At 42.9% G+C, this 13,356-nt stretch overlaps 1 protein-coding gene across 1 annotated transcript in view; it reads right to left on the reverse strand.

Annotated features, from left to right (window-relative positions):
* Positions 1–96: 96 nt before the first annotated feature.
* LOC311246503 (cytochrome P450 4B1-like) overlaps positions 97–13,356 on the reverse strand; it is a gene marked incomplete at both ends in the record, with an annotated part of 31,475 nt that continues 18,215 nt past the window's right edge. Inside the window, 4 exons of the mRNA XM_084336653.1 lie at positions 97–274; positions 7,022–7,104; positions 7,526–7,590; positions 9,647–9,780. Coding sequence (XP_084192779.1) covers positions 97–274; positions 7,022–7,104; positions 7,526–7,590; positions 9,647–9,780 — 460 coding nt within the window. The remainder of the gene's footprint in view (positions 275–7,021; positions 7,105–7,525; positions 7,591–9,646; positions 9,781–13,356) is intronic.

Here is a 13,356-nt window from a genome sequence, read left to right on the forward strand (position 1 = left end):
AAAATATTCAACTTCCACAAATATGTCCCTGATCAAAATGCACAGATTGTCTGATAACTTTCCCCTTTGAGGTGAAATTCCCTACATTTCTCCCTTTTAAGGTTCCAGTTCCACAGGCTTGAGTTTGATGTGGATGCCGTTGAGCGAGCGAAGCACTATCATAGTAACCAACTTTGGTTTGGTAGTTGGGTCCTCAATCAGGTGATACCTCCTTAGTGTCTGCGCCACCACAACCTTCAGCTCATTCATGGCAAAGGTCTGACCTATGCAGTTCCTGTGAGAGAAGAGGAAGGTACGTTATTGTCCATTCACAAACGGCAGTTGAAATTCTGTCTTTCTGTATATCCCTCCTAGATAGACTCATGGTGTGCTTGGTTGGTCCCTGTCAAGTCGTAAATGTGACCAACTGGCATTTTTAGGTCAGTAAATACCACGACTACAACACCAGAGGGAGTTCCACAAATCATGTCCAACCCAGATTCGGCTCAAACAAGGGACTAAACACGTTTATCAATTATGCCACAACAATGTGGAACGCCCTACCCACAGCCGTAAAATAATGTGAATCCCTACCCACCTTCAAAACTGCTCTAAAAAAGTACCTACCGGAGGCCACAATTTTAAAACTGGCCCTGGTAAATGTCCAACCCCCCCAATGTACAGTTTCCTCCCCCTCAAATGTATATATTCTCTTTTAGAAACTGTCTGTCTCTAAATAAACAGTACTGTATATTTGTATGTCGTGTAGGCTATGTCATAAATGTTATGAATTGAAAATGGGGGACCCTGATGTAAACAAGACGAAAGCCTTTCTCTGGTCTGCAATGCATCTGGTCTTATTGTGTGTATTGAGCCGTACTGTATTGTACCCATTCTGCAATCTGTTAATCAATGGCAATTACGAGGTGATGGCGTTCAGGTGTGTTAGGTCAGAAAGTCAGGACCAAACGGATCCAAGGCAGCAGATTCAGCCAGATTATTCAACATTTCTTGATGCAGGTGATTTGATCAACTCTTAGGAATCCCAGTATGTCAACATCATATTTTTGATGATATTGACTCCATTATCCCATTTAAAACCCACCTCAAAATCCACCTGTTTAGGCAGGCCTATGTCTGATTTTATAATTTTTTTTATTGCGATTGTAAATGAACTGTTTTTAATTGTTGTACGGCGACCTTGAGTGTCCTGAAAGGCGCCTTATAAATTAAATGTATTATTATTATATCATGATACTTCATGTGCATGTTTGCACCATGAAAGGTGATAGGTCACAGATACATCACAACTCATTTAAACTCATAAAACTTTGGCTGCTGTTTCCTGGTAAACTCTGAAATGTTCTACTTTATGAGTTGACAAAGACCGGCCGAACACACAAATAGTTCCCCACATGTGCATTTCTTCAGAGAGGTGTGCCACTGCAGGAACAAGGTCCGGATAACATGACAGTGACATTATAAACAATGAAGTGGCGAGTCTGGCGACACGGTGGTGGTGGGGCTGATCTCTAACAACGATGAGGAGGTTGATGTCCTGGCACGCTGGTGCCGGGATAACAGCCTACTCCTGAACATTGGTAAGACCAAGGAGCTGATCGTGGATTTTAGGAGAACACAGCAGGGGACACACACGTCACTGTGGATTAATGGGGCTATCGTGGACAGGGTGAGCAGTTTTAAGTACCTGGGAGTCCACATCACAGAGGACCTGACATGGACAACACACATAGACTTATACAACAGGAGGTGCAAATCCATAGCCTGCAGAATAATGAAGGACCCTCACCACCCCAACAATAGCCTGTTCAAGCTGCTGAGGTCAGGCAAGCGCCTTCGCATACACACAGAAAGAACAGAGAGACTCAGGCTCAGCTTATTGCCCAGGCCATCAGAACATTGAACACTGATCTCTCCACACACAAGCACACATGAACACACACACACACACACACACACACACACACACACACACACACACACACACACACACACACACACACACACACACACACACACACACACACACACACACACACAAACTGTATATTGTATAGTAGTGTACATAGGACTCATTACCTAAGCTTAGCATTGTATTTTATCTTAGTACTTTTATCATGTCTATTTTATTATCTATTCTATTATTATTTGTATTTTTTGCACAATCGAAGCAGGCATGGCCACCTTCATTTCATTATATGTCTTATATGTATGTGATGAATAAACCCCTTGAATCTTGAATCTTCTTGTTGTGGTCTTCTTGCCTTTCTAACTCAGAAAGCAGCTACTGACCACAAGCGGTACTGTCTCTGTGTTTTCTATACATTTCCCACGACCCTGGTGGGATTATGTCAGGGATACAGTATGCAGATAATATACTCCAAACTGTACTCTAGTGTGAACTATGGTGATTGAGCACTCTAAACAAAAAAATACTAGACACTAGAGGGCAGCAAATCCCCACTGTAAACAAAAGAATGCCTTGTCACTATTAACAATCTTGTTGTAACTAAGAGATTTAGGCTCTGATATCATGTTTTTGCAGGAAACTCATCTACGATCAAGCAAACATACAAAACTAAAGAAAGCCTGGCCTGGACAGGACACATTTATTGTTCAAGAAATGGGGATAGGACGCAGGGCACAGCTGTCTTGACCCTATCCCCCCCCTCTCAGCTACCCTATCCCCCCCCCTCCCAGTGAGCTGTTCGTGTTCCACAAGGAAGCATACTAGGACCGCTACTGTTCCTAATTTATGCAAATGACATGTCGTCAGCTTGTGACTGCAACTTGTTCCTGTTTGCGGACGACTCAGCCCTGCTGGTCTCTGACAAGAACAAGTTACAGGTTGAAAAAACCCTCAGCTCGGAACTAGGCAAAATCTGCATATGGCTCGCCGACAACAAACTATCATTACACATGGGCAAAACAGAGTCCATTCTCTTCGGTTCAAATAACAAACTCAGCAAGACCGACGGCTTCTCAGTTACAGTGGGTGACAATATTGTCACAAGGAAAGATGAAATTACCTACCTGGGTTCCATCCTAGATGTAGCAGTCTGAAAATATTGTCTATTATTCAGAACTGCTGACTTGTGTTTTATATCCCCTTTGTACACAAAGACATCATTGATATTCCCACGAGCAATGATATGAGTTTCTCTTCCTTCTATCGACTGAAGTATGGACCATACACAGTATCGCTGGACCATAATCAACATCCTTCCCTGTGTGACTAGTAGGCGGGACCAGCAGGGGGCGGTGTCTGACAGAGAGTGTTGGAGAGAGATGGAACGTGATATATGGGAGCGGAAGACGGAAAGAGAACCTCTTTGGCTTTGGACTTGACCGTGAACGGTCGCAGCCACAACGGGCGTGTGCTTTGGAATAGCCCCGTTGAAGAAGTGAAGCTGGAGAGCCCCGTGGGATAGCGACGGGTGATAGGAAGTACTTGCTAGTTGACGTGACATCCTAGGAGTACCAGCGATAGTGTGTGAGCAAACGGTACAGAACAAGGTACTAACATTATCGGGTTACAGTAGTATAAGTAGCGTGCGGCTAATAACATATCTGAGTCCTTAGTAGTCGGGTTATAGCAGTTACTGTGTCGGTATAGAGTGCGAGCCCAGATACGTGTGCGTGGACCTACAAACAGTCTGCTCCAGCCGTCAGCAGCTGTCTTCACCGGCGTTCTGCATCAGCTCTGCACCGGCTGTGAGCAGCCAGCACGGGAGTCGTCCCGTCCAGCAGAGGTCGTCATCGCCCAGCACACACTCTCAGCCAGCACTGCCTCTCTGCCCAGCTCCGCCTGCTAGCACCTGCGACGAGAGCGTTCGACGCCATCTTGCCACCAGGACGGTGGTGGAGCGGCGCGGCCGCCATTTTGGTAGAGTAACATTAGGGCTTCGGTGCCCAGGATCTATTGCACGTTACACAGTGTGCTGCGGCCTGCGGGCGAAGTGAACGCTAACAACCAGTGTCTAAGGGGTACCCCAGACTATATATGCCGGCATTAGAATAGGGCTTTTTGCAAGGTATTAGTGGGCCCACACTTTTGTTTTTTCGTTCCTTTCCTTTGAGCGTGATAACATGTGTGTTTAATAATATTTTCCCATCCAATTAACTCTTTCCCTGTGGGGAAGTTACAGACTGGTGTATTATAAATAAAGCCTAGAGAGGTATTATTCTGGCCGTATAATTAAAGCCTTTTGAGGTATTATACAGGGTGAACTACCCAGACGTGGGTGATGAGTCAAACACAGTGAAGTATATTATCCCTGATATTAACCCAGAGGTGGGTGCATAATATACGTGTTTAGGAGGTATGGAGTTACCAACGGTACTATAGTGGGACTTCCGTCCAATTGGCCACTAGTAGTAGATCATTGTAACTGACCAGTACATAACATTAAAGAATCGGATGGGAGATTTGGTGTGTGTGTCTATCCATGGGCCGGTTGACAATCCTTTTGGTGTGGGTAATGTTAATATAATTAACCCTTTCCTATTCCACCGTTCCCTCTTCATTGTAAGGTTTCTAGGGTCATTGAGGGAGGGTACTGCTTGCAGGGGGAACTCAGAGTATTTGATTACAATTCAGTCACGAGGTGTGGGAGGGTTTAAGGAGCAACTGGGGGGAGTGGGAGCGTGTTGGGGAGTACTGCTGACCGCCCTGCTGCAGGGAAGGAAGACCAGAGTACCAGACCAGGTTGGTAAATCCCGGGCCCCATCCACTCACACTACCAGCCTCCAGTCGACGCCCCAGGCCCAAAGACGAGGGTGCAGTCAGACAGAGTTCTACTGTGTCCAGCTACCTCGTGACTGCCAGCAACCGTTCCCACGAAGCAGGGATAATCCACCCTGCTACATTGAGGCTAATCTTTCCTGTGACAAAATGGCATCCAATGTAATAAAAAAAGTCAACCAACGAACTCGATTCTTGTACCGGATCTCCTCTCTGGTAAACAAGAATACCCTGAAGACTCTGGCAGGAGCACTCATTCAAGGGTACTATGACTATGCTTGCACCTCATGGTACCAAAGCACCTCAAAGGCACTAAAAACCAAATTACAAACATCTTAAAACAAACTAGTCAGACTACTGCTTGACCTGACTCCTAGAACCCACCTCACCCCTGCCCACTTTGACAACCTAGGATGGCTTAGAGTAGACAACAGAGTACAGCAACTTGCAATGGGCCTGGTCTACAAGATACACTACACGACCAAGGTACCCATGTACATGTCAAAATACTTCCCAAAGGTCAGTGAATACCAGGATCACAACACCAGAGGGAGCTCCACAAATCATGTTAAACACAGATTCGGCTCAAACAAGGGACTAAACACGTTTCGTAATTATGCCACATCAATGTGGAATGCCCTACCCAAAGCTGTAAAGGAATGTGAATCACTACCCACTTTCAAAAACACTCTCAAAGAACACTTACGGGAGACTGCAATTCGAAACTGGCCCCTACAAATGTCCTAACCCAGTTGTACAGTAAATTACCAAGTATGGCTTTGTCAGTATTCCAGTGTACAGTGTCCCCCACCCACCCCCTACCCAACCCCCCCCCACCTCCAATGTACAGCCCCCCCCCAACCCCACCCCACCCCACCTACCCAACCTCCTCCAATGTACAGTTTCTACGTCAAATGTATATACACTCTTTTTCTGGACACTTTTTGTATCACAAACAGTACCGTATTTGCAAATCTGGTATGTCATAAATGTATAGATGTAGCAGTACTGTCTATCTGTATGTCGTGTGTGTCATATATGTTATGATGAATTGAAAATGGGGGACCCTGATGTAAACAAGGCGAAAGTCTTTCTCTGGTCTGCATCTCCTTAACAATTGTATTGAGCTGTACTGTACTGTACCCATTCTGCAATCTGTTAATAAACTTTTCAATCAATCAATCAATCAATCAATCAATCAATCAATCAATCAATCAATCAATCAATCAATTGATTAGAAAGAGTATTCCATTCATCCCACTGCAGACTATAGCTGACCCCAAATGAAGGTATGTAATAGTAACAGATAACCTCTATGGCCCCAGGGTGGCCTTAGTTCATGTACTGTATATATGGGCCAAATTACATGACCAGTTTCATAGTAGCCCTTCCAGACCTCAATGACTACCAACGTATATTGGGTGGTGTTTTTGTGTTTTTAGATCGGTCACACCCTGACCCAAGACGGAATAGTAAGGTCTCAAAGGCAGATGCTGTTATTCAGTCATTAATTCATAAAAACCTATGCACTTTTTGACCTCTGGAGGAGTAACAACCGGAATATTATAATTTTTGCCTCTGAAATAAGAGAGAATTACTGCAATATATTGATTATTTTGTGTTGTTCTTCTCAAATAAGCATCTTGACAAATGAGGACTTTGTCTTCTTTCTTAATCTTGGATTTTAAAGCAAAATAGCCAAACATTTATTTGAATGCTATACTGTTAAGAAGTAATCAGGAGCAAGTGCTATCATCTGCATTTTAACGGTATTTTTATTGTTGTTTGATTATATCAATGTTTAAAATACTTTTCTCCCCAGATACTCAGAACTTTATAAATGGGGTTAATTAATTATTAACCGTTAAAAAGTAATCAGGAGAAAGTGCTATCATCAGCAATTTAAAGGTCCCATAAGTAATTTTATTTATTTATTCATGAAAAAAAGAGAAAGAAAAGATATATTATTATCATTATTATTATTGTTTGATCATATCAATGTTTAAAATACTTTTATCCCCAGGTAATCAGAACGTAATAACTCTAAACACCAGCAGTAATAATCTCACATATCTGTGCAATAATCATCCCTCTATATTCATATTCACATTGATATGTTATTTTCATGATGTTGGATTTATTTCTTTATATATATATTGATATCTTTTAAACTTTTTATACCTGTCTATGCACTGTTTTATACTGACCTGCACTTTTAATCACTTTTAGCAATGACATGTGTATTGTGAGGAACTATGTGTTGGTGTGCGGACAGACCTGGGACCGGCTGAGAACGGCACAAAAGCATGAGGAGACCTGTTTGAAGAATTCTCAGGCAGGAAACGGAGAGGGTCAAACACCTTTGACGATGCAGGATAACAAAAAGGGGGAAACATCATTCCGTTGTAAATTATAGTATTCCAGTTTGAGTGAGTCTTAAAGGGATATTTCAATTTAGTAGTCAAAACTCTGTAGTCTTACCCCCATTAAAGGTCATCTACAAGTAAGCTAGTAAGTATGACATTTAGACTATCATCTAATTAAGCCCCAAAATGAATGGAATTGAATGCGGAGCCTGACACCTGGGAGGGAGGGTGGTGTTGACGGTGGACGACAGGGACAGAAGTTGCTAGCTTACTTGTAGATGCACTTACATAGAGGTAAGACTGCTGACACTTGACAAGTTCTACTGAAGTGAAATGTCCATTTAAAGTTGTGTATAATTACATAACAGAGCACTGGTCAACAAGGAAGCATTGTATGAACTGTAGGCATGCTTACATTGGGGTTCTCCCAGACAGATGCGTTCCTGTGAATCCCAAACACATTGGTTGCAACAATACAGCCTGTGGGGGGGGGGGGGAGAATGATGAGAATGATGTTGACATTGTAGACAAAGCTTCCAATGCGTTAAGCCCTATGATGATGGCCTTTTGCTTACCTGCTGTGGGCTAGCAGGGAAGCAAAGGCTAGGGCAAGGATGAGCAACCTTTTCAGGTACGAGATCTACTTTGCTCTTTTCCCAGGCTGGAGAGATCTACCATCACCAGCCAAGCAGACAGTGAGAATGACCACTGCTTTTAGGTGTTATTATAGGCTGCTGCTATGCAAACATATAATGAGTCAATCATTTCATATTATTAATACATTTTAAATGCATTCTGAGGAGAAAGGTATGATGTGACTATTCATGTGACTCATGTCTATTCTATTCTATTATTATTTGTATTTTTTCGAATACGGGCATGGCCACTTTAATTTCACTATATGTCTTCTTGTGTATGTATGTGATGAATAAACCTCTTGAATCTTGAATCTATGATCAAATAATGATAATAAATAAAGACTTATGGGACCTGTAAAATGCAGATGATAGCACTTGCTCCTGATTACTTACTACAACAGTTCATGATAAGGGTCCTACTAATCACCATAAAGTACCACAAAGAACCACAAAGTACCCCAAAGTACCCTAAGAATACCCCAAATTACCACAAAATACCCCAAAATACCACAAAGTACCACAAAATACCACAAAGTACCACAAGATACCCCAAAGTATACCCCAAAATACCCCAAAGTACCACCAAATACAACAAAGTATACCCCAAAATACCACAAAGTACCACAAAATACCACAAAGTATACCCCAAAATACCACAAAGTACCCCAAAATACCACAAAATACCCCAAAGTATACCCCAAAATACCCCAAAATGCCCCAAAATACCCCAAAGTATACCCCAAAATACCACACAGTACCACAAAATACCCCAAAGTGTTTGAAACAAAGTCTGAAAACAATAGTTGACTCAAATGTGCTGCTTTCAGCCTTCTGCATCACACAATAGTTTGCCCCAATGTTTATCATTGCTAAGCAACCTCATACCAGTTAAATTGTAACAATCTAAAATACAGTCAGCGGCACAGTGATACTTTTACAAGTGATTTAACCGTTCATATATCATGAATATCAGCACGGTTCAGAATGCCCCTCTTATATATAATAAGTATAGAATGTAATGTAATAACACAGTTAGAATGTCCTGTTATGTTGTCATGTATTATAGCCTACTGTTGTCTCTTTTCTTCCATCATTACTGGAATTTGTTCAAACATGTTATACTGTTTGTTCAGTGTTCAATACAGATGTTATTATTACATTTGGAGATTATAATATATTATAATTTAATATTAATATAATAATATAATATTATGAATAAACATTTGTTTTGATTATGTGGTACTTTGGGAATGGGAAATGGACTGCACATATATAGCGCTTTCCTACCTGCACACAAGAGCTTTATAATTGCCTCTCCTTCACTAAATTTTGGGTTCAGTGTCTTGCCCAAGGACACTTCGGGCAGAAGGAACAGAAGGAGCTGGGATTCAAACCACTGACCAAACCATTGACCTATGATCATTAGTTGACCTGCTCTACCTCTGAGCCAGTATTTTGTGGTACATTGGTTATTTGGGGGTATTTTGTGATACTTTGTGGTATTTTAGGGTATACTTTGGGGTATTTTGTGTTATACTTTCGGATATTTTGTGGTACTTTGGGGTATTTTGTGGTACTTTGGGGTATTTTTAGGGTACTTTGGGGTATTTTGGGGTATATTTTGGGGTACTTTGTGGATCTTTGTGGTACTTTATGGTGATTAGTAGGACCCGTAGAGGACAGCTCTAGTGGACACAAAACAAACAAGTTAATCTTCCAACTGGTACGTAGTGAGGGAAAGGTCACGGAGGGAGCCATTGTAAAATGCATTGTGTTGAATATAAATGGCTATTCTAGGACAGAAGAACTCCAATAAGTCGTGTCCACGTGGAGGTGAACTCATCGCACACACTTCCTTACTTCATTACTTTCTAGTTAGACACAAATACACAAGGTACCTTCTGGTGCAGTCCTTCCATCGATGAAGGTCATTGGTTTGGTGATTTTCCGGGACATTCCGGGTACAGGGGGGTAAAGACGAAGGGATTCCTTTATGCACATGGTGGTGTACGGGATTTTACTGAGGTGTTCCCTAAAAAAAAGATAACACTCACAATGAATATGCCTTTGGGGCGAACACACTGTGATCACTGTGTTAAGAGTTGTTCGTCTTCATTGTTTAAACTGGATCGCTGGAGCACTGTTTGAAACCAGACATCATCTTTTTGCTGTGCTCCCACCACCTTTACCGTACAAAGATTGGTTTACTTTGTTTCAATGGGGGATTTGGGGGGGATTTGTGTTGGGGGAGAGTGTAAGCTATGATCAGGATAGTCATTCTGTGCTGACAACAGCCTGAATGATAAGGACAGCTACTGAGAAACATTGCTTTAAACTGGAACAGAGTTCCAGCTAGTTAATCTTAAAATCAGCTGTCAGGAAAGCAGACTTCATTACTGCCTATGCCCATAGTCAAAACCTCCAGCTTCTGGCCCTTACTGAGACCTGGATAACGCCAGATAATTCGACAACACCGGCAGCTTTATCTACAAACTATAACTTCTCTCACACACCACAACCTTCCAGACTTGGTGGATGCACTGGTATTTGACCTCTCCATCATGGTCTACAAACTCAATATCACTTCCAGCTCTGTCACTCACCTCTTTCGATTATCATGCAGTATCTGTCTCTAATCCATTCAATCTCACCATTGTTACTCTCTATCACCCTCCAGGTCCCCTCGATCACTTCCCAGACAAGCTGGACATGCTTCTAAGCTCTTTCCCAGAAAATGGCACTCCCCTCCTTCTAATGGGCGATTTCAACCTGCCTGACTCGTCTCAGTCAGACACAGTGGTCTCTCTCCTACAATCCTTTGACCTGACTCCCACTGTCATGCTTCCCACTCACAAAGAAGGCAGCTCCTTGGATCTCATATTCTCCTGTAACTCCAGCATCATTAACACCATGGTAACTCCCCTGCATATATCTGACCACTTCTTCATATCCTTCTCACTAACTCTTATGCTTAACCCAAAACCATCCACCCCAACGTCTCAGTCAGACGCAACCTACACTCCCTATCCCCCTCCACCCTCTCCTCCGACATCCTATCCGCTCTACCTTTGAGTGAGACTTTCTCTGCTTTCCCCACAGATACAGCAACCTCCACCCTCCTCTCAGCCCTCTCAACCCCCTTCAACAAGCTCTGTCCCCTCACCGAGAGGCCTGCCCGCCGTTCCCCACCCAGTCCATGGCTGTCGGATGCAGTGAGAGAAGAAAGACAGGTCCTGAGAGCGGCTGAGAGGAAGTATAGAAAGTAGAGCTGGGCCGTTAACGGCGTTAACGTGCTGCGTTATCGCGAGACTAGTATCGCGCGATAATATAATTGACGCCGTTAATCTTTTTCTCAACGTTGGGTCTGTATTGTCCTTAAATACTTGCCGTAGTTCCCAGCTGTGGTACCAGGAAGTGATTGCACTACCGGAGCTGTAGTCAGAATAATGTGTTAAACTAAAGTAGTGGTCCGGTAATCATTTGTAACACTTCCTCCGGTCCTGGTCCTATGGGACCAAGATCCAGACATTCATATTCACAACCTCCCATCAATAACAATAACTCTCAGTCATCATTTCCAACCGGTGGGCTGATGCCGATCTGGCATCAGCCCACCGGTTGGAAATGATGACTGAGAGTTATTGTTATTGATGGGAGGTTGTGAATATGAATGTCTGGATCTTGGTCCCATAGGACCAGGACCGGAGGAAGTGTTACAATCATTGTTATACAGGTGAGGTTAAGAAGTCCTCAGGATATAACACAATTCGGCGATGAGGACGTCTGAATCTGCGCAATGCAAGAAAAAAGAAGTCTGTTGCAAGCTTTGTTTACATTATTAACGACGCAAGTTAGCATGTTAGCTCACGTTGATACGGGCGGCACTGGGAAACATCTACAAGAGGAGGAAATCCACTTTACACACTAAAGGAAGGATCGACTGGACTATCGTGAGTGTTTACAACAGAAATGGCTTGGGTTATTGGAAATATTGGACCGTTTGATGACAATGTAGCCCCTTTCGTGACTGTGATGCACGGAGTGAATCCACAGTCACTTGCTCCTCAATAGGAAACTAACCTAGATTTACCATGAAGGACTGGTTCTGGCTGAACCGTTCGTTATACAAGAATCACAGAGACGTTTCAAAGGTGCTCACAGTTGCACGAGGGTTTCGGACAGAGATACGGGATGGTTTGAAAGCTCTGCGTTGCTAATAAACATTTTAAATAATTTTTATAAACTGCTCAAAACGGCATTATTTCCGTCGTTGGGTGATCACAGCGCATGCGCACCATCCCTTATCTCTGTCCGAAATCCTTGTGCAACTGTGAGTACCTTTGTAATTTCTCTGTGATTCTTGTATAACGAACGGTTCGGCCAGAACCAGTCCTTCATGGTAAATCTAGGTTGGTTTCCTATTGAGGAGCAAGTGACTGTGGATTTACTCAGTGCATCACAGTCACGAAAGGGGCTAATGACAATGTGGAGCAAATAAATGAAAATGGGGGACCCTGATGTAAACAAGACAAACGTCTTTCTCTGGTCTGCATCCCCTTAACAATTGTATGTATTGAGCCGTACTGTATTGTACCCATTCTGCAATCTGTTAAATAACGTTTTCATTCATTCATTCATTCATTCATGGAACTGTTACACTGAGCTTGCACTGAATTTGTTGAGAAACCTGCTTCTGCAGCAGTCTGTGTGTGAGCAACCAGTCAGCAGCATTGTGAATTTAGAGATTCACTAAAAGACACATTGAGAGACAGGTTTGTGTGTGGATTAAGAAATGAAGGTTCACAGAAGAAACTACTGACAGAGAGTGATTTGACACTGGAGAGAGCTGTCAATATCAGTGTAACAATGTTAATGGCATCAAAGGAAGGGCACAGAAAATTACGATAAATCTGGTTTTAAAAGAAACACTGGAAATTACAAAAAGAAGAGACATGTTCATGCTGTTGAACAAGGAGATAGAACACCTAGTGACTCCTCAGATGAAGAGGAGAGGATAAATCTCCTCCTCTGGTCATTATTTGGGTAGAACACACCTATTTTGAACACCTTCGGCAGACATTTTTTTTTGAGCCATTTTAATCTAGATTAATCTAGATTAATTCCAGGATTGCAGGTAGATTAATCTAGATTAAACAATTTTATCTATGCCCAGCTCTAATAGAAAGTCACACCTGGTGACATCACCACCTATCACAGCATCTTGTTTGCTTTCTCCAAAACCTATAAGATCGAGGCCTCAGCTAAGAACCTTCGCAAACTGCACGCCACCATGTCCTACCTCCTCTCTCTCTGACGAAGACTTTGTGTACAAAGTGGAGAGCATCCGCAGCTGCTTCTCCCAACCCCCGCCCATTCCAAATGCTGAATCGAGAACCTCATCCTTTACTCTGTCATCTTTCTCTCCCATTACAGACGCAGAGGCCTTGACACTGGTAACATCGAACCGTCCCACTACATGCCAGCTGGACCCGATACCCTCCCCACTCCTCCAGACCATAGCACCAGACATCCTCCCATTCCTAACGGCAACCATCAACTCCTCCCTCAATTCGGGGGTGGTTCCCACCTCCCTAAAACAAGCCAGAGT

Source organism: Notolepis coatsorum (genome assembly GCF_963971535.1).
Source record: "Notolepis coatsorum genome assembly, chromosome: 19".
NCBI classification, from domain to species: domain Eukaryota; kingdom Metazoa; phylum Chordata; class Actinopteri; order Aulopiformes; family Paralepididae; genus Notolepis; species Notolepis coatsorum.